Raw genomic sequence first — 21690 nt, 5'->3', positions numbered from 1 at the left:
GGCTGAGGCCGACAGTGCACCCTGAGTCACAACAACAGATGTCTTTGATTTCGACACGGTCTTCTTCCTTAGAGCCATTGCAGTCATGTTGGAGAAGATGAACAGTGTTTGATGGAGATTAAACAAAAAAATTTTGTTAAGAATTCACTGAAGAAGAACAAAAGAATCGAATGACTCTTGATTTGACCTCAACGGTCTATTTATAGACAGCTGTAACTGTCAAATAGGGACAGGATTTTAGGCAAAAAAAATCCCGCCCAAACCGCAACCTCTGCGCTAACAGTGGAGGTGGTTGAACTTCTGAACGCAAGGTTCACCTTTGCGATTCAATTCTCAAACACAGGATTCACCCTTACGTTTCAACTCCTAACCGCAAGCGTTTCAGACACCAGGTTCAGCTTTGCGTCTCAAACGGATTGCTCCTGCTGCCAAGGAAGAGTCCAAGGAAGATTCCAAGCAAGATTTTAAGCAAAGCTACAACGTACATACCCTCATATAGGTCTTGTTCAGCTAAAATTATGCAACAAGTTCATGATGTTTCCTAAACGGACGTAGTGAACAATCATTCAACAAATCTCAAACCAGTTTGGGATCCAAAGTATTTCAAAAATTCGTTCCAGTCAACCGTGAACTTTAAAAAACTTTAGAGGGGGTTCTGTAGGCTGTCTAAAAATCACTGTAGATAGTTGATCATCATCAAACACCAATGATGGAAGTTATAACCTGACGACTTTCACATCAACAAGTCGACAATGAAAGTTATAATCAGACGACTTTCACGACAACAGACGAAGGCTACAATCTAAAGATTTTCATGTAGATTGATGAGGGTTACAATTCAACAACCTTCACGACAACTGATGAAAGCTCTGATTCAACAGTATTCACAAACAACAGTGAGAGTTACAATCTGACGACTCTCATATTTCAAGGAGCTAAAGCAAAGATTACAAAATGATGATCTTTGCAACGCTCTGACAAAAGAGATTACAAATCAACAATCTGTCCAATTCAAAATGCAGAGCGCACCTTTGCATTCTAGATTCAAAACACAGTACGCCCACTGCGTTTTCTATCCTAACGTAGATCTCAACTCTTCTCCTAGTCATTGGACATAGAGTTCGTGCCCAGAATACCAGTTTAGGCGTTTGACTCATTCAAACACGAGCTGAACAGTTTCAAAACTATTTTTCCATGATCTGAGAGATTTTCGCCCCACTTAGGAGTGGATTAAGGGGTCGGTTACACCCCTTAATCCCCCTATAAATATCAGAAACTCAATTGAGTTCAAGGGGGGATTTTTTAGATCTTGAATTCTGAAAGATCAAAAAATGTGCTTTTGGAGAAGAAGATCGGCATTCATCCTTCAACAACCGAGAGCATCTTCAATTTCAGCAATAAAGAGCTTAGAACTTGGCTTGAAACCGATTTTGGTTAAACCAATTAACTCTTTTACAAAGTTTTAAACTCGCTCTGAGTTCTTAAACTTGTTAAGAGTTATTCTCAAACTTGCCACGCAAATTCTCCTCAACGTCAACCAAGAGGAAGATATCGTGTTCCACAAGGTGAAGCGTTTGGATTATCAACGGGATACAAGGATCTGAACTCCCATCGACACCAACAAGAACCCAGGTTAAACAAAAGGAAGAGTCTCCGTCGATCCCTTCTCTCTTTTGTAATTCGGGAAACCGATTGAGAGGAATTGTAATTTATTTTTCTAAGTTTGTTAGAGAGAGATCATATTGAGAGAATTGTAATCCATTCTTTTTCTAAGTCTGTTAGAGAGAATAATACAAATTCAATTCTCCATTTTCTTCTTTCAATTTTCCCACCAAACACTCATCATTTGACTTGGACCTGCTCACATGACTTGAGGCCAGGCCAACAACTTGCGAAGTAGATAAAAAAGGCAGTACTTATTGACCTTCTTGCGGAGCCGATTCGAGAGGTGGTTTGTCCTCGAAATCCTCACCAACAGCTGGTCATCACCTTCACATCCCATGACATGAGTCTCCATGACTCATCACCTTTCGTCAGCACCATGCCCACTCAGTCACCATCAGACTCAGTGATGACTCATCCCACCTGCAACTAACACCTATAGGTTGTTGGCCGATTCAATTGTCTACCTGGACTCGGACAGAATTATGCATATAGCCCTCTCAGCTGAGTATATATAGGCTCATCGTCTACTGGCAAAGGGAGGAGGGAGAGGTGAGAGCCCCCTCGGAGCCCTAGGGGATCAACAGTCTAAAGAAGACGAGGGGACCTCTACATCGTCCATATCGACTCAAAGCCCCATCACTGATTCGGGATTATCCTCTAACCCTGCTGCTGAGTCTCAGGATATCAACAGTGATCAATTAGCCTACGAAGGAGAAGATCTAGTTGAGAGGTTCAGTGACACCTTTGCAGACTGCGCTTCTACATAGATTTTTGATTAGTGTGCAACGGTCAGTGTGAGGTTGCAGGTTATGGGCGACAACATTTTTGATCATCATCAAACACCAATGATGGAAGTTATAACCTGACGACTTTCACATCAACAAGTCGACAATGAAAGTTATAATCAGACGACTTTCACGACAACAGACGAAGGCTACAATCTAAAGATTTTCATGTAGATTGATGAGGGTTACAATTCAACAACCTTCACGACAACTGATGAAAGCTCTGATTCAACAGTATTCACAAACAACAGTGAGAGTTACAATCTGACGACTCTCATATTTCAAGGAGCTAAAGCAAAGATTACAAAATGATGATCTTTGCAACGCTCTGACAAAAGAGATTACAAATCAACAATCTGTCCAATTCAAAATGCAGAGCGCACCTTTGCATTCTAGATTCAAAACACAGTACGCCCACTGCGTTTTCTATCCTAACGTAGATCTCAACTCTTCTCCTAGTCATTGGACATAGAGTTCGTGCCCAGAATACCAGTTTAGGCGTTTGACTCATTCAAACACGAGCTGAACAGTTTCAAAACTATTTTTCCATGATCTGAGAGATTTTCGCCCCACTTAGGAGTGGATTAAGGGGTCGGTTACACCCCTTAATCCCCCTATAAATATCAGAAACTCAATTGAGTTCAAGGGGGGATTTTTTAGATCTTGAATTCTGAAAGATCAAAAAATGTGCTTTTGGAGAAGAAGATCGGCATTCATCCTTCAACAACCGAGAGCATCTTCAATTTCAGCAATAAAGAGCTTAGAACTTGGCTTGAAACCGATTTTGGTTAAACCAATTAACTCTTTTACAAAGTTTTAAACTCGCTCTGAGTTCTTAAACTTGTTAAGAGTTATTCTCAAACTTGCCACGCAAATTCTCCTCAACGTCAACCAAGAGGAAGATATCGTGTTCCACAAGGTGAAGCGTTTGGATTATCAACGGGATACAAGGATCTGAACTCCCATCGACACCAACAAGAACCCAGGTTAAACAAAAGGAAGAGTCTCCGTCGATCCCTTCTCTCTTTTGTAATTCGGGAAACCGATTGAGAGGAATTGTAATTTATTTTTCTAAGTTTGTTAGAGAGAGATCATATTGAGAGAATTGTAATCCATTCTTTTTCTAAGTCTGTTAGAGAGAATAATACAAATTCAATTCTCCATTTTCTTCTTTCAATTTTCCCACCAAACACTCATCATTTGACTTGGACCTGCTCACATGACTTGAGGCCAGGCCAACAACTTGCGAAGTAGATAAAAAAGGCAGTACTTATTGACCTTCTTGCGGAGCCGATTCGAGAGGTGGTTTGTCCTCGAAATCCTCACCAACAGCTGGTCATCACCTTCACATCCCATGACATGAGTCTCCATGACTCATCACCTTTCGTCAGCACCATGCCCACTCAGTCACCATCAGACTCAGTGATGACTCATCCCACCTGCAACTAACACCTATAGGTTGTTGGCCGATTCAATTGTCTACCTGGACTCGGACAGAATTATGCATATAGCCCTCTCAGCTGAGTATATATAGGCTCATCGTCTACTGGCAAAGGGAGGAGGGAGAGGTGAGAGCCCCCTCGGAGCCCTAGGGGATCAACAGTCTAAAGAAGACGAGGGGACCTCTACATCGTCCATATCGACTCAAAGCCCCATCACTGATTCGGGATTATCCTCTAACCCTGCTGCTGAGTCTCAGGATATCAACAGTGATCAATTAGCCTACGAAGGAGAAGATCTAGTTGAGAGGTTCAGTGACACCTTTGCAGACTGCGCTTCTACATAGATTTTTGATTAGTGTGCAACGGTCAGTGTGAGGTTGCAGGTTATGGGCGACAACATTTTCATAACTTAATGGATCACATGAATGCTATTTTTTTTATTTAAATTATAATAAATATTCTTTAATTGTAAGACCCATTGAATCCTTGTCATTCTTATTAATTTTTGTAATCAATTGTAGAGACTCTCTACCATCAACCTAAGTGGGCCTAGCCGAGTTGGTAAGCTGTCTATGAGTAGTACTCCAAGGTTTCAGGTTCGACTCTCTTGGAGAGCACCCACAAGAATTTAATTTTCTAGAACATATGAGGCTTTACGTTGGGAGGTGCCTTTTAGCTACGCCCAAGGGTTAGATGCCCATGATCTGAACCCCGTCAAACCAAAAAAGACTCTTTACCATCAAATCAGCCGTAGAGAGTCCTTGCCCACTATCCCCAACTGATATTTAGACCAAACACGGGCGTGTTCTGCGATTGACTGGAAGAAGTAGCTGAGTTACATGCTAACTAAATCCGGATTACTCGTACCAACAAGAAAAATTACGAGAATTAATCCTATTCATGACATGAGCGTGAACGATAAGACTGGAGGTTTTTTTCTTTAAAAAAGTTCATTTACAAATCAAAAATTTTCGAGTTGTTGGGTGGGGATTAGGCATTAGCTCCGCAACTCTTCTCAATTACTCTTCAAACCATTTGAGAAACAACCTAACTTTTACACGTTAGCTCTCCCAATCAAATACAAACTTTAACTTGCGCGGTATCTCCTCGGCAAATAAAATTCAAGTACGTACGAGTGGGTCTTCTTTCCTTTTAATGTTTTTAATTTTATTTTTTAAAGGAAAATGAGTCGGTACTAGACTTGGAACTCTTCTAGACTCAATTGTTTTTTCAGAATAAAACCTCATTATACTTGTCGTGCAATTCTAGCAGTACGTAGTACTCTAATTCAACGAGACGATCAATCTCATGGAGGTTAGACTACCGCTAGAACAAAGTGGGATTTGTTTATAAATGGACGGTTAGAAATTGCGTTAAGCTTTCGTGTGCGCCTTTTGTTCGGATCCACGAGGTCACTGAAAGCCCTGTACAAAGAAGTTAAAGCAAAGTCGGCAATTGACAGTGTTAATAGCCACTCATTCAAGCTATGCATGTCAGTTACATTTACTTTATTAGGAGAGAAATAATGAAATATACCTACTGTATATTTCTTTTATCCTCATTTTCTATACCAGTTTTCAACACTCAGAACTCCTTGCATCATCACTAACAACTCCTTGTCTACTTCAAATCCTTGATCTCTCTCCAAGGTCGGATAAGTGTCTAACATTACTCCAGAAAAAACATCGAGGGTGCTACTCTTTTCAAATCGAAGTTTCGAAGGCAGAATCTAATTTTTCTTTAAAGATAAATAAGATTCTTGGATTTTTTTTTTCCCTGTTTTTTGGGGTGGGGGGTGGGTGTTGATGACACAAACCTGGTGTCTGCAACTAATACATTTTAAAGAAGAATAATTAGAGAGAAGAAAGATCTAATTGTCTCCAAAAAGGTGAGCTGATTTTAATAGAACGATAATAAAATGAATGACATATAAGGATACGCAGAGATACAGTAGGGTAAAATGACCCAATATTTATCCTGCAACAATTAATCACAATGTGCAAATACCCATTACACCTTATTTCCTACTGTAAAATGGGAGTTACCAACCCATAGAACCTTTATTTTTTTATTTTTATTTTTTGTTTTTAATATCCATCCTAAACTGGAGTTAACAGTGGTCTGTTCGCAAAGAAAGCTTCCAAGTTGCCCACAATAACCTGTAACAAATCCGAGACAGCTTCCGGCGACATTGCAGCTCGATGAGCCGAGAGCACAACACTGTCCATTTCAAATAACTCCTCCGGCACAAACGGCTCATTCTCAAATACATCGAGCCCAGCGCCTCCAATCTCTCCCTCAATCAAACACCTTACCATTTCTTTTTCATCAATGAGGGCTCCACGACCCACATTTATGATGACACCCTCCTTCCCTAATGCTGACATGACCTCTTTGTCGACGATATGGTGCGTCTCGCTAGTCAATGCGCATGTCACGATGAGGATATTGTTATGAGAAGCTAGATCGACAATGTTTGAGAAGTATTGATAGGGTATTGATGATTTCTTTGTTCTTGAGAGGTAGGAGATGATGCAACCAAATCCCTCGAGTCTCTTGGAAACTCTGGACCCAATGCTTCCTAGGCCGATGATGCCAACTCGCCTGCCACCCAGCTGGATTCAGAAACAAGGCAGAGTATGAGAAAATGTCGCCAGTAAATAAACATGAAAATGTTGCACAATTAGGCATTAGATGCAAATAAAATGTCCAGTATTAATGCTAAAAGAGAAACAGATGTAACAAGCTGTAAGAAGCTATAGGAAGAATAGATGACTTCTTGTTTTTCATCAAGAGACCCACTACAGCAACAGCAGGAAAATGAGCTAAAATTTGAAGGATATGTATAGGAATAAAGATAGGCCATCTGGAACAGAGATGATGAATAATAATCAGGTGAAAGCTCGAGAGGGGTAGTCACGAAGGCTCTACCTTGGTAACCAAAAGCCTCTTTCCAAGAAAATCTTTTTCACAAATCGGTACAAGCATCAGAAAGAATGAGGAATGATTCAAGTAATGATATGAAATTTCAACATGAAGGAAAGAAAATTCATAGAAACAAGAATGAAAAACAAAGACTGAAATCCTTCATTTAAATTCACTCATGAATAGAAAATAACCACAGAAACTCTATAACATTACAAAGTAATCTATACATCTAACAAAGTGCTTTCTGGGAAAGAAAAGACAGATAAAGGCATCAAATTTCCTTTGCCAAAACCCAGTGTGCATGCCAAGTACATACAGTACAACACATTAAACATGGAAACCGACTGAACAGTGAATCTTAGGTGAAGATTAGTGGTAGACTCCATACTGGACATCATAGGAGTCTTCGATTCCCTGTAAAAGAGAAATGTTGGCATCTTGGATACAAGAGAAGAAGCGCTAGTACAATGAGCAGAAGTGCTAGTACAACAGGATGCAATATTAAGAATGGAGCCACAAATTCACAAGATGCGCTGCACCACAATAAAATATGCGACTACTCTCATAGGCAATTAAATGAACCAAAGAAATAATGTCAAGTATTAATATCCACGGCACCAAAGTCACTTAATAAAACCTACATCCAATGGGTCCCCTCGATTTATCCACAATGTTGGTAGGAAAGAGAGTAACTAGAAGGCAATATCAAGTGCAGTAGAGTCATCACCGATGGATCGCGTCCAAGATGTTAAAGACAGTAAGAAAGAAAAGACAAGGTGAAAGAATGTAAAATCTCCTACGAAGTCAACATGGCAAAAGATCTGTAAATTGAGAGCACAAAGTTAAGGCAATAGTAGTGCTTGTTCACATGATTATAGCGTAGGAAGCCAATATGCAAGCAGAGGAACACCTCTTCACTACAAAGAGACGAAAAAGTCATAGTGAAAGAGTAAACAAGTCAATGAAGAAACACATGTTGTTTTATAAACAAATTTACCATCTGAATCATAAGAAATTTTAGAATAGACAAATCTACCAGCTGAACCACATATGCTAGTATACAATGTCATTACATGGTTCGTTAGTGGCAAATTATCGAACCCACATATCAATATGAAGACCATGAAAGAAGATAAATAGTTCATGCTTAGAGAAGGTAAAAGCAGAGATGTAAGAAGAACAACAGGAGATATGTCAAAACAGAACATTGTCCTTCAAGTAGTACATATATGTCAAGGTTGGAAAGAGAACCCCATACATCATACATGTCCTGCATTTAATCTAAACCATAATGCTTTCCCTCCAAGTTTATATACGTCAAGGTTGGCAATTAAGCACGATTCATGTGCATAAAATATGTAAAATATTACATTAAAATAAAAGATCAAGGAATTATGCACTATAATGTAAATAGTATGTAGATTGGGATTGTTTTAGTGTGAAAACACTTGAACAAACATGGAAAACAATACCAATCTTACTAAGGATTCATACACCATGATTACCAATGCAAAACAAGTGCTATACATAGATAATCTTCATTGGAGTCCTCACCAGACTATAAGAGTTGATAATACTGATGAATTTATGATTTGTCAGAGATGTCTTATAAACCAGCTTTCAAATTGACATCTACATAAAGTAATTTTGGATAAGAGAGCTTACTGAAGTTGCAAGGGAGGAAACAAACTCTTTTAGTAGCTTGTCCCGAGTTATAAATTGTCATTGTAACAAACAGAAATACGTGACCAAAAGGATAAAAAAAAGGAAATCAAAGTGGTTCAATAATTTGTCTATGTCCACAGAGGAAGAGAGGAAATTTACTTATTTTAGTAAGTAGATAAGAAAATAGAGTCTCTTTTCTCTTGAAGATCTCCCTCAGGAGAAATAAAAACTATACTAGTTACCTCAAAGAAAGATTTATGTTGTTAATCAAGGTTATACGGATTGCATAATGGGCAACTGCGTACACTCATCATCAGCGAAAATCCACCATATCAGCATAAGTTAGCTTATATGTTCACTATGACTACCAGAACTAATATATCACACATTTAGCTCCTTTTACTGCTCCTATGTAGGGGTGGAAACGAACAAATTAATTAACAAATAGTTCGTTAATTATTTGACTAATTATTTAGTCATATTCGATCCGGAAGTTCATTTAATACTAAACATATAATATTTAGCATTTGAGTTCATTAATGAATAGAATTTAACCAGGGGTATATTCAATTTGTTTGCTTATCAAATATTCGTCTAAAATTTGATTGCTTATAATTTGTATCATTACACATATGATTTATATTTTCAACCTACTTATATTTTCTACTTAAGTTCTATATACTAACTTTGACAAACTTAAAGAATCTTAAATTAAATTTCTAATGAAATATTTCAATTAAATACACACACACACATCATAACTATAAAGAAATAGTTTTCATTTATAAATTTAAATACTATTTAAAAATTAAAATTTTTAATGAATATACTTTGACGAATATTCATGACTATTCATGAATATTTATCAAATACCGAGTATTTCAGTTTGAATTCGAAAAACTGCAGACATGGATATCTGAATTCGGGTTCGAATTCAAACAAATACAAATACGAATATCGCAGTATTTGTGAAGCACGTGGGTGGGGACATGGGGCCCACCCATGTACAATGTGCATTTGGTTTGGCTTGAACACCGCTCAAAGCCCACCCGAAGTCTCGTGATTTATAAATCATGAATATCTAGGGTTTTGTTTTTTCTGGCAACGAAAAGGCAAGGTCGGTTTTTTCTTCTTGAGCAGTTGCGGTTGTACGAGTGCAAAGAGGGTTTAGAGGCAGAGGGGCGAAAGGAAGACGACGAAAGAAAGAAAACAACGGACTTCTTTGGCTGTTCTTGGTGAAGAAAAATCGTTGTTTTTGAGAGGGTTTTTGGCATCCCTTTTGTGAGAGATTTGAGAGCTTGTGTAAGGGTTTAAGTTGTAAGATTGTAAACCCTAGTTGTATTCTCTCCCTCTAATAGTAGATCTTCCCTCCCTCATTGCCCCGTGGACGTAGGCTTTTTATCGAACCACGTAAAATAGTTTGCCTTGCTGTGATTTGTAATAGCTTACATGTTGCCTCGACAAGTCAGTCCTAGAACTGATGAGAAGAAGAGCTGATATCTCACTTTGTTGAGATATTTTGCTTTCGGTTCTTGTTTCCTTTGTGAAACGGGAATTTCATTGTGATGTAATCTCTTGTTATGCACCTTGCGCACTGGAGATGCTGCCGAAATTTTCGCTGCACACAACAAGTGGTATCAGAGATTAATGTTTGGCTTGAGGCTTGTTCGAAGGATTCAGTGAAGCATTCCTATCTGAAGAGTTAGATCGACAACATAAGAGAATGAAGCACATCAGGTTCGTCTCTTACGAAGGCGATACAGAGTCTGAGCATCAATAACATGAAGATTGATGTTCCGAAGTTCGACGACAAGATTAATTTCGGATTATGAAGGTGTCAGGTGATGGACGCCTTGGATGCACAGAATTTGGAAGAGACTCTTGAGTTACAAGAGAAACCCGAAGACATGGAGGATAAGGTTTGGAAGAAAATGAATAGGACTTGTGAAGTTATTCGATCATGTTTAACGCCAGATCTTACGAAGAGCATTGAGAATATGGGAAACACTCAATGAGAAGTATCTTACGAAGAGCATTGAGAATCGTCTTCACTTGAAGAAATGGTTTTACCAATTCAAGATGAAGAGGGGAGTTTTCATCAGGGAGCATGTCAATAATTTCACGAAGCTACTTTCAGATATGACCAATGTGGATATCATGATTGAGGATGAAGATAATACGATGTTACTTTTGTGTTCGTTGCCCGAGGATGATTACGGTACGTTCGTTCTCACTATGATCAATGGATACGATGTTACTTTTGTGTTCGTTGCCCGAGGATGATTACGGTACGTTCGTTCTCACTATGATCAATGGAAGAACTACTGTTAGCTATAAGGAGATTACGGTACGTTCGTTCTCACTATGATCAATGGAAGAACTACTGTTAGCTATAAGGAGGTGACCTCAGGTTTAGTGAATTATGAGTTGAGAAAGAGTGATGGTGAACCCTCTGAGAAGGCATCGGGAGATGCATTAGCAGTTTGAGGCCGTGATCCAAACCGCCACCAGTTCAACCGCTTAAAATCGAAGAATAAATGTGACCATAAGAGTATTGGTAGAAATCAATGTCGTTTTTGTAAAGAAGATGGACATTAGAAGATCGACTGCCTAAAGTTGAAGGAAAAAATCGGGAAGAACAAGGGAAAAGCTGTACAAACTTCAGAAGTGAATGTTACAAAAGCTATTGATGAACATTCAGAGTCAGATTCTTCGGGCTATTCATGTCCTGTACTACCGTCGGTTTGCTATGCTGACTCCACGGAGTAGATATTGGATTCATGAACCACATATCACATATGCCCTAGGTGGGATTGATTCTCTAACTTTGAGGAGCTGAAAAGAGGGGATGTCGTGCTTATGGGAAATGACCACGTATGCCTTATTGGTGGTATTGGTTTCGTCCGGATTAGGATGCATGACGGAGTGGTGAAGGAATTGAAAGAAGTGAGGTTCGTGCCGTAGTGACGAAGAACATCATTTCTCTTGGTACTTTGGAGCCAGCTGGTTATCGGGTGACCTTAGAAGATGCTACAACGAAGGTCACGAAGGGTTCTATGATGATGATGCGATGAGTCAGAGAAAATTTTCTATACTACTTAAAGGATAAGACAGTTACAGGGGGTTTGGCAGCTTCTATCACTACAGAGGAGGACACTATCACATTATGTCACATGAGACTAGGACATACAGAAGATAAGTCTCTACAATCATTGGCGAAACAGAGGCTATTAAAAGGTGCTAAGACCTGTAAGATGAAGCTGTGTGAGCATTGTGTACTTGGGAAGAAGACTAGAATAAAGTTTGGTACCCCTATTCACAACACCTAAGGTACATTGGATTACATTCACATAGATATTTGGAGTCCTTCCAAGAACACATCACTTGGTTGAGCCAACTATTTTATCACTTTCATTGATGACTATTCTAGGAGGAATTAAATATACCCTATGAAGTATAAACATGAGGTCCTGAAAATTTTTGTGGAGTGGAAAAAGAAAGTAGAGCTACAGATAGGTAGAAAGGTGAAGACTCTACGTTCAGATAACGGTGGAGAGTATAAGAGTGATCTGTTTCTGTAGTTTTGTCGGGATCACGATATTAGGCGACACTTCACAGTTCGAGAGACACCGTAACAGAATGGGATGGCTGAGAGATTGAATCGTATATTACTGGAGAATGTACGATGTATGATGACGCAGAGTGGATTACCTAGATCCTTTTGGGCTGAGACGTTGATTTATGCGAGCTATCTCGTGAATAGGTTATCGTGCACTGCGATACAGGGGAAGACTCCGTTAGAGTGTTGGTCTGGTTCGATAGCTAGTGACTATGAGTCGCTTCGGATATTTGGATGTCCTGCTTATTATCATGTCAGTGATGGTAAATTGAATCCGAGGGCGAGGAAAACAGTCTTTGTGGGATTTAGAGATGGAGTTAAATGCTTCAAGTTATGAGATCCACATGACAAGAAGATAGTTATTAGCAAGGATGTCACATTTGATGAGACGTACATGATGAAGCCTCAAGTTCCTCAGCAGGTGAAGGAAGACCAGATTCAGGAGATATCGCAGCAGGTGGAGGATGATGTGACTCCACTCACTCCAGAGAGCATTGTATCCATCGAAGCTCCTACAGAGGTGATACTGGGAGGAGATGGGATGACAGCCAGGCAGATAGAGGATATAGTGGATTGTGAGACTCAGGAGCAAGGTCATGTTCAGGAGTCTATTGTAGCGAATAGACCTAGAAGGGTGATTCATCGGCCAGCTAGGTATAATAATGTCATGGTCGCATATGCATTATCAGTGAAGGTCGTTGATGATATGGTTCCATCCACATTCAGGAAGGTAGAGTCTAGCCCCGATTCGATCATGTGGAGGGAAGCTATGGAGGAGGAGATGCGATCTTTTCAGAAGAACGACACTTAAGAACTTGCAAAGCTACCTAATGGTAAGAAAGCTATTGGTTACAAGTGGGTATATGCAAAGAATGAGAGATCTTCTATTGGGGACATTTGGTTCAAAGTCAGATTGGTTTCCAATGGATATGCATAGTTTGAGGGCATTGATTACAACGAGGTATTTTCACTCATTATGAATCATTCGTCGATTCGGATTTTATTGGCGTTGGTGACACAGCTGGATTTAAATTTAGTCCAGATGGATGTGAAGACAGTCTTTCTACACTGAGATTTAGATGAGAAAATCTACATGACATAACCCTTGGGATTCAAAGCTGTAGGAAAAGAAGATTTGGTTTGCAAGCTGAAGAAGTCTCTTTATGGATTAAAGCAATCGCCGCGATAGTGGTACAAGAGATTCGACCGTTTCATGATTGGCCAGGGGTATACGAGGAACCCATATGACCCATGTATTTACATGCACAAGCTACAGGATGGTGAACATATATATTTGCTTTTATATGTTGACGATATGCTTATTGCTTCTAGGAATTCTTCGGCTATTCAAAAGTTGAAAAAAGAGCTGTCATCTGAGTTTGAGATGAAGGATCTTGGAGAGACAAAGAAGATATTGGGTATGGAGATTAAGAAAGACAGGGTGAAGGGGAGATTAAAGCTTACACAGAAGAGCTATTTGCAGAAGATGTTGAAGAAATTCAGCTTTGATGGCAATGCAAAAATAGTTAGCACTCCATTAGCTCCCTACTTCAAGTTTTCAGCTAGTATGTCACCTGTTTCAGTTGAGGACAGAGATTATATGTCGAAGGTCCCATATGCCAGTGTAGTAGGTAGCTTGATGTATGCGATGGTGTGTACAATATCAGATTTATCATAGGCCGTGAGCATGGTATCGAGGTATATGCACGACCTCGGGAAGGGTCATTGGGAGATTGCAAAGTGGATTTTACGGTATATCAAAGGTACCGTGGATGTTGGATTAATTTTCCAGAAGGATGAGAAGAATGGGCAGGATTATATTGGTTACGTGGATTCAGATTATGCTAGAGATCTTGACAAGTACCGGTCTATTTCAGGATATGTGTTTACATTGGCAGGAGCACCGGTATGTTGGAGATGTACACTTCACTTCATAGTGGCTCTTTCTACTACAGAGACGAAGTATATGACAGTGACTGAAGCTGTTAAGGAGACTTTATGGTTGCGTGGATTATTAGAGAACTTGGGGATTGCATAGGAGACCCTTCGGATATATTGTGATAACATGTCAGCTATCTATTTAATGAAGAACCAAGTTTATCATGCGCGCATGAAGCACATCGATGTCAGATTCCATTTTGTTCGTAACGTTTTAGATGATGGAGACGTCATATTGGAGAAGGTCCACACGAAGGACAACCCTGCAGATATGTTGACCAAAATTATTTCAGGTATGAAATTTGGTCATTGTTTGGAACTTTTGAACATTCTTCAGTATTGAGGCTTTTGGAGGCATTTGGGTGAACTACGTGAGGCTTGATTCCTTAGGTAAGAGGATACATAGGCAGTCATTTATAATGCAGCCGATTTGGTGAGTTGATACCGATTTTTGGAGAGTGATCACATTCTCATTTGGGTCTCAACTTGTTGTGCATTGAGTCCGTTGTTGTGAATTGTTTTACTTCCTACTGGACGCAACAAGTGAGATATTTAGTTTGGCTGGTGTCGGTTCAGTTTTGAGAAAACTTTGCCGATGTGAAGAAATGTGAAGCACGAGGGTGGGGATATGGGGCCCACCCATGTACAATGTGCATTTGGTTTGGCTTGAACACCGCTCAAAGCCCACCCAAAGTCTCGTGATTTATAAATCACGAATATCTAGGATTTTGTTTTTTCTGGCAGCGAAAAAGCAAGGTCGGTTTTTTCTTCTTGAGTAGTTGTAGCTGTACGAGTGCAAAGACGGTTCAGAGGCAGAGGGGTGAAAGGAAGACGGCGAAAGAAAGAAAACAGCGGACTTCTTCGGCTATTCTTGGTGAAGAAAAATCGCTGTTTTGAGAGGGTTTTTGGCATCCCTTTTGTGAGAGATTTGAGAGCTTGTGTGAGGGTTTAAATTGTAAGATTGTAAACCCTAGTTGTATTCTCTCCCTCTAATAGTAGATCTTCCCCCCTCCTTGCTCCGTGGACATATGCTATTTGTCGAACCACGTAAAATAGTTTGTCTTGCTGTGATTTGTAATATCTTGTAGGTTCCCTCGACAAGTCAGTCCTAGAACTGATGAGAGGAAGAACTGATATCTCACTTTGTTGAGATATTTTGTTTTCGGTTCTTGTTTTCTTTGTGAAACAAGAATTTCGTTGTGATCTAATCTCTTGTTGTGCACCTTGCGCACCGGAGGTGCTACCGAAATTTCCACTGCGCTCAATAGTACTATTCAATTCGATTCGTTCGTTTAAAACTCCTACTCCTATGACCAAAGTTTTCCCAGAGGCTTTTCTTTTATAGCATGAGCTGATCTGATTTATTCTTCCCCCTCTTAACACCAAAAATTTAGCACCTTCAACCTTTCAAGTATTAGCTTTAACACATGAATTATTGTTAGCATAAAAGCCAGTAACCAGTGCATGCTTGATGTTCAAAACATACTATTAGAAGTATAACATAATAAAAGCTATTTAATAACTTATTAACCAATGCTAGTGAGCAGCACCAATGTCATTCCTCATATGCACTACCACTATATCCGCTGAGGGGGAGAAAAGAGCCTAGTCTAACTTCGTCCCTTAATGAGATTATAAAACTGTGGTACATGAAAACTAGCGCTAACGGTGTGAAATTTTTTGTTTTACAACACTACTATTAGAACTACCAGATGAACTATCTTAGTTTACTATCAATTTCAAGATGAAATAAAGGGGTCCTCTATATTCATTACCGCTTTATCATTTTAATAAAAAGCAACGACTTCTTTACATATATGTTATTCACAGAATACAAAACACGGCTTTTCTCGTGTTTATCTCCCAAGTAATTTGATATATGTCCCTAGTAATACAATATTATTAAGTGATTAAGAGTCGCAACGCAAAATAAGCATTGGGTTTAAGTTATAAATAAATGAATGGGGTAGCTTACTGCTGAACTAATTAATTTACCTTAGAAGCAAGAGGAAACTCTCCCTCCACGGGCCAAAGCCCACCTCGAACATACCGATTGAAATTGCGGTTCTCTGCAACGATGACAATTCGGACAAATTGTTCATGGAGAGCTTCAAGCGGGGTTACTGATACGGGGTCATGCGGCAATGCCCATGACAGGCGTTGGTTGCCGAGGACATAATTTTGTGTATAAGGCCACTCAAAGTTACTATTGCCTTGTCAGGGTCGATACTGGATGTAGGAATGAGAGCCAGCATGTGGGCCTCGTTCTTGACAACCAAAAAATGAGCGATTTATAGAGGCCCGAGTAAGCAGGCGAGAGGCAACGAAAATTGTTAGATTTGCTGTGAGAATAGTAATTTGGAGGTGAGACAATGTGAGCTATTAAGCCACAGTTCATCCACACTTCACCATACCCTGAACTTGGGAGGTGACATTTCTATTGCCACACTGCACCTGAAACCATTATCTAGATATTTAATCTAAGTGACACTTTGATGTTCACACATACGTTGCGGTTATAGATTTCATATGGCAATTCAGGGGGTCATAAAATATTTCGTATACACATATGCTTCTGATGGTAGCAATCAAATCAGCAACACTATAGAGAGCGTACATATAAGCAGTGTTCACTATCCCCGTACACTGATTAGTACGTGTACTTGCGGCCACATACTATTAACGGGCCCGCATATGGACTGAGGCTGGACACATTTCTTGTGGTTAGGATATTTCCAAGCTATAGGTAACTCACTGGCGATCACACGAGTATCCAAGGTTTGCGAAACATAAAAAGGTAATTTTTCGTTTTTGAGTAATTATGAGAATTGTTGTGTTATTAACTCTAGGATATTATATATTTTTGGAGTAACTTTTTTTACTAATAGAGATTATAGCGTACCGTGTGTGTGGATTGCAGTAGCTACGTAATAAATATATGACATGTCCGTTATTTATTTGCACAAGTAACAAAAGGTTGATTCGAATAGCACAGGCAATAAAAGTCCAGGCCTTATTAAGAAAGTATTCTACGATTGCCGACGAATCAAATAATAGTAATTAATGGTTCAAAGCAAATTTTATACATTTGTAATTTTATTTTTTCTAACTCATTTATGTATACTAGATGCATCCTTATAAAAAACTCAAACATGCTTATAAATCAATGCTTATGTAAATGCTCAATTTTTTCTAACTCAATATAGATCAATTAATGGATCATCGTTAATAGTGCAGAATATTTCAGTTATGGAGGCGGGATCCATATGACACATGATGTGTTCTTAATGGACTCACAGAGTAGCTGACCAACCGTTCTGTTCGATGCCGCAAGATAAGACGCTGGGCTCGCGAGGTAGAAGTGCAGTTTTCAAGTTATGTGTTTCAATATTGTACCTACTCAATAAATTTCAAAGTATAGTTGATTGATTACTGAAGGAGATTTGCACTGCGTTAACTACATGCGAGGCCCGAGTATTACTGTTGGTCCGATACATTTATGTAAAGCCCAGTGCATGCGCAACTCTAGCTGGCAGTTGAGAACGGATCTTGTTCTCCCCCAGAAATACAATATATTTGCCGTCAAAGACTGTTAAGGACAGGGTTTTTTGAGTGTTCACAACTTAAAATGGGTTAAGACTTGATTGGGCACTTTTGACGCATTGGTTGAAGCGATGGAGCTTGCGACCGAGTATCAAACACTGATTCGGATCCTTTCTGCATAAGGAGAAAAGGCGTACGAATATACCGTTTGTCATAGATTGTCTTCCTGGAGTTATAGTTTGTTTCGTGTGGCTCGAGTACTGATGTGATGCGTATTTGAGTGTCAGTGAGGCACCAGATAGACTAATCCACTATGGGCAGATGAAACGACGTGTGAAGAATTGTTGGGTTCACGTGTCCTACAATGAAGGAGGAAAGATCAAATACTCTGAATGGGTCTAGTAGGAAATACTTTAATGATAGGAAATCAGAGATATTGATGACAGCAATGTTGAGAAGTCTCATTAAGAGCTATGCCGCGTGGCATATATTTTACACAATTATGATCAGTGACTATTCTTTTTTCCGAGAGATGTACTACCTTAAGTATTTGCTGAGTGCACTAACGTGATGAAGATTACCAAGAATTATGTTTTAGGGTTTTATTCGAGTGATTTTGTGAGATTGTAACCGGGCCTTTGTACTCTTCTTGAATTTAGTGGAATCTCGTCCATCCCTCTCCCCGTGGACAGGTAGGTAAATTGTCGAATCTGTATAGTCTCTTGTTTGGGTTTGATTGCATATTTGGATTGGATTGTGCTTCCTTAGGGACCGATTTTAGCGTTTGAGGTGTTGGAGCAGTATTCATCTTGTGGGGAGATCGGCCAGTGTTAGCGTGCTATCTTTGTTAATCAGGGAGAGGACTGACAAAAATATACACCTCTCGGGTACAAAACAAATGTGTAGATTAGGAAGATGGCTGGCCTCACTATGCTGGCAGGATCTATGGTCCATGCATAGGCGCAGCACAATAAAAGGAAAGCTATATTGTGGGTTTAGGGGATTAGCCTGATAGCTATTTTGGGAGAACTATGATATTCAATGTAGGGGAGAAAGGTGCACCGTCGGTTTGCGAAGCTATCGATCACGAAATGGTCAATCATTCCTTATAGTGAGACTCGTATTATAAGATGCTGATTGGAGTAACGGAGTAGAGTTTTATGATGTTCTAAATGTATTTAACCAACGCAGAAAGAGGTTACCGTTGTATATAAAAATAAATGGAATTGTGTACAGTATCCATGGGCAAAGTTTCAAACTCCTTATAATTCTTCAGATGTGAGCAGAAACATTTCTAATTTTAGATGAGCCATATAACTGCATCAATTTAATGAATAACTAAGGATGGAATGTGATTGAGCATGAGATGTATAGAAAGATTAAATTATTAATGGAGTCATAGGTTTCACAGTATCTAGGTTAGTCAAGAAATTAGTAAACCAAGATTCGCACCAATTGTTCAAAGAGTGAGCGCACTACTTAAAATTACAGTATTCGGTATACATTCGCGAGATATTATCCATAATATATCTTTATATCATTAAATAGATCTTCTTTATAGGTCAAATGGATGCTCTACGAGCGTGTGTCGGAGTCACTACGATATTTGCCGGGAAAGTAAGGATGTCCAGGCGTGGCTCGCATCCCACTAATATGGCTTTGAGATTGTCGAAATACACGTGCCATGAGCCTGTTTATGTGCATTCGACAATTTGGACTAGACAATACGGCAACATATTCACAAGGCCTGTGAGAGAGAATAGAGAGAGCTTGGATAAAAAGTGCAGCATCATGCTAATTGGGAAGATAAATCCGCCAAGCTTACATCGGGAGTTGGGCATTTAAAGGGAAGGACATGGTAGTGATGGGAAGACGGTGCCTGATGCAGGCGTGAAACCTATAAAGGATGTACCTACTGGTGGTATTGGGGATTACTCGTGCGTGGAGTATATTCAGGAAAACAAAGCAACCGGAAGGAGTCACATACAAGAGGCCTCAGTCCGAGAGAGAGTTTTGTAAGTGTATAAGAAATAATATACAATTAATTTTCTAAGTTTTTTTTCTCACCATCGCACTTGATACTAATTTCTTATCGGTTTTATTTATAGGTACACAGAGCTCGAGAAGCTTTCGGCTGGAATGGCACATACGTTCCACGACGACTACCGAGCAGGAGCCGAGGAACACCGTTGCTATCGAATGATAAAAAAAGATACGGTCCGGCTCTTCAGAGGACGCGTAAGCAAGCTGCGATGGACGGGAGAGCAACCAAGTTGATACCTGGGCGGCGATGTCCGACGAGGACACCGGGGGCGGGATCAAGCCGTGGCACATGAATGAAGCTGGCGGAAATCACAACAGGCTCAGGACGGATGTTCACAGGCGATCGAGTCGAACGCGGATGTCGTGCGCGCATCCAACTTCACACACAACCGGACGAGGAAATATCCGAGCTGACGAAACGTCGAAAGGTGAACCGGGGAAAGGGGAGAGAAGAAGAGGGAGAGGGAGACGACGAAGAGAGAGGGAGGGAAAGTGCCGTTGTGATATTATGTTAAGTTTCGATGGAACTTGGTAATAGGATGTTTGTGTTTGGAGTTGCAATTTGGAACTTGATATGTGTTTGTGTTTGCGAATGGATTTGATGATAATGTTAAAGTTGGCGAATATGAATTCGGTACGTATATATTTGTTGATTAGAATTGCAATTAGGGATTGAATAAACCAGGAGTATGATTGCATTTTAGCTTGTTATTGTGATTAACATTCTGTACTAACAGGAAGTATGAGGTTTCCAGTGAATGTGAGCTGGAAGGGGCTCTGCAAAAATGGGTCGAGAAGGTTGTGAACCCCGACATTTTGTGCAGCCAAACACTAGGCCGCGCGTCAGCAGTGGTTCGAGCGTGGGATCTCTGCTTAATGGTCGGGGTTGGAGAACCCCGACCCCAATTACGAGAATGGGCCTTTACGAATTGGTCGGTGGTTCGCCAACCCCAGACAATTCGTAGCACATGGTAAAACCAGCGTGGATAGGGGCTCTGCTAATTGGTCGGGGTTGGGAAGCCCGCCGACACAGGTGACATATAAGTCGTTAGGAAATGTTAAAAACTATTTACACATGCATTCGAAATGGAGCCCGCCGGCCCGCCCGCGGGCGCCGCGCCCGGCCCCCGGCGCCCCATTTCGAATTGGCACGGAAGTTCCCAACCAACCGACGCATTCAGTTAAGAGGCCTGCTAGAGATCAACTAAACAGTCGGGGTTGCCAACAGCCCGACTGTTTACGAAGCCCGATTAAAAAATAATCGACCCGCTTCTCGGCCACTCGTATGCGCGCTGACAGTGGCGAGAAACATGGATACGATTCACGAAATAAAGAACAAGAAAAAAAAAAAAGGGGAGGTCGATTTGATAATAAAATTGAAAAATGGGCTAGCAGTGAAAATTTGTTCTTATAAGCGATGAGAGATTTGCTCTTCAATATATATGAAAAAACTCAATATATAAAAAAACCTAAGATCCCTTTTGGATATGCTCTTAGACTTTGAGATCAGTCTCAAATGAGCAAAGATTTGTGTCAATTCGCGACAAAAGGCTATAAGATTTTTATTTTTTATTATTTTTTAGGGGCTTGGTAAATAGTGGGAGAGGAACCAAAAGAAAGGCAACTGAAGATAAAGAACGATGACCGCAGAAATTAACCGAGGCTGATGGTCTCCCCGGTGGCCATCTTCCGCCCATCCTACCCTCATTGCAAAGCAACCCTCCGAGAAAAATTCCGATTCCTGAAACCATGGGAATACCAGTTTACCCGAAGGCCCAGTTCCTGCGCCCATGCCAGACTTCCATCCGTGCGATCGCTCTGCCTCGAACCCGTTTCCTGAAACGTTGGGCCCCGAGATGATGGACTGCTGCCCAACCTCGGGTGCGTCGTCGGCGGGGCAGCGCGGGCGTCGACGCAACGTCCGATTTGGCGAGTGCAGGCGGAAGGGGATCGCCCGTCTGCAACGCCGGCGAGGGCGTTCTTCCCGCGTATTAAATACGTTGCAGATCTACGCAGTGGGGTCTTGCTCGATGTTTTGAGGAGGGTTTCGGCTGGGATCGTA

General features: G+C 40.3%; 1 protein-coding gene across 1 annotated transcript; it reads right to left on the bottom strand.

Moving 5' to 3' along the window:
* On the bottom strand, positions 5844–16506 carry LOC109838946 (glyoxylate/hydroxypyruvate reductase HPR3-like). Its single transcript, XM_020407381.1, has 3 exons — positions 16497–16506; positions 16038–16111; positions 5844–6507 (listed from the first exon to the last, which is right to left on the bottom strand). The coding sequence occupies exons 1-3, from the start codon at positions 16504–16506 to the stop codon at positions 5992–5994; spliced, it is 600 nt and encodes a 199-aa protein (XP_020262970.1). The 3' UTR covers positions 5844–5991.

Source organism: Asparagus officinalis, chromosome 4, assembly GCF_001876935.1.
Source record: "Asparagus officinalis chromosome 4, Aspof.V1, whole genome shotgun sequence".
Classification (NCBI taxonomy): domain Eukaryota; kingdom Viridiplantae; phylum Streptophyta; class Magnoliopsida; order Asparagales; family Asparagaceae; genus Asparagus; species Asparagus officinalis.
The sequence above is the reverse complement of the archived record's forward strand: the minus strand, read 5'-3'. Positions and strand labels throughout refer to the sequence as shown.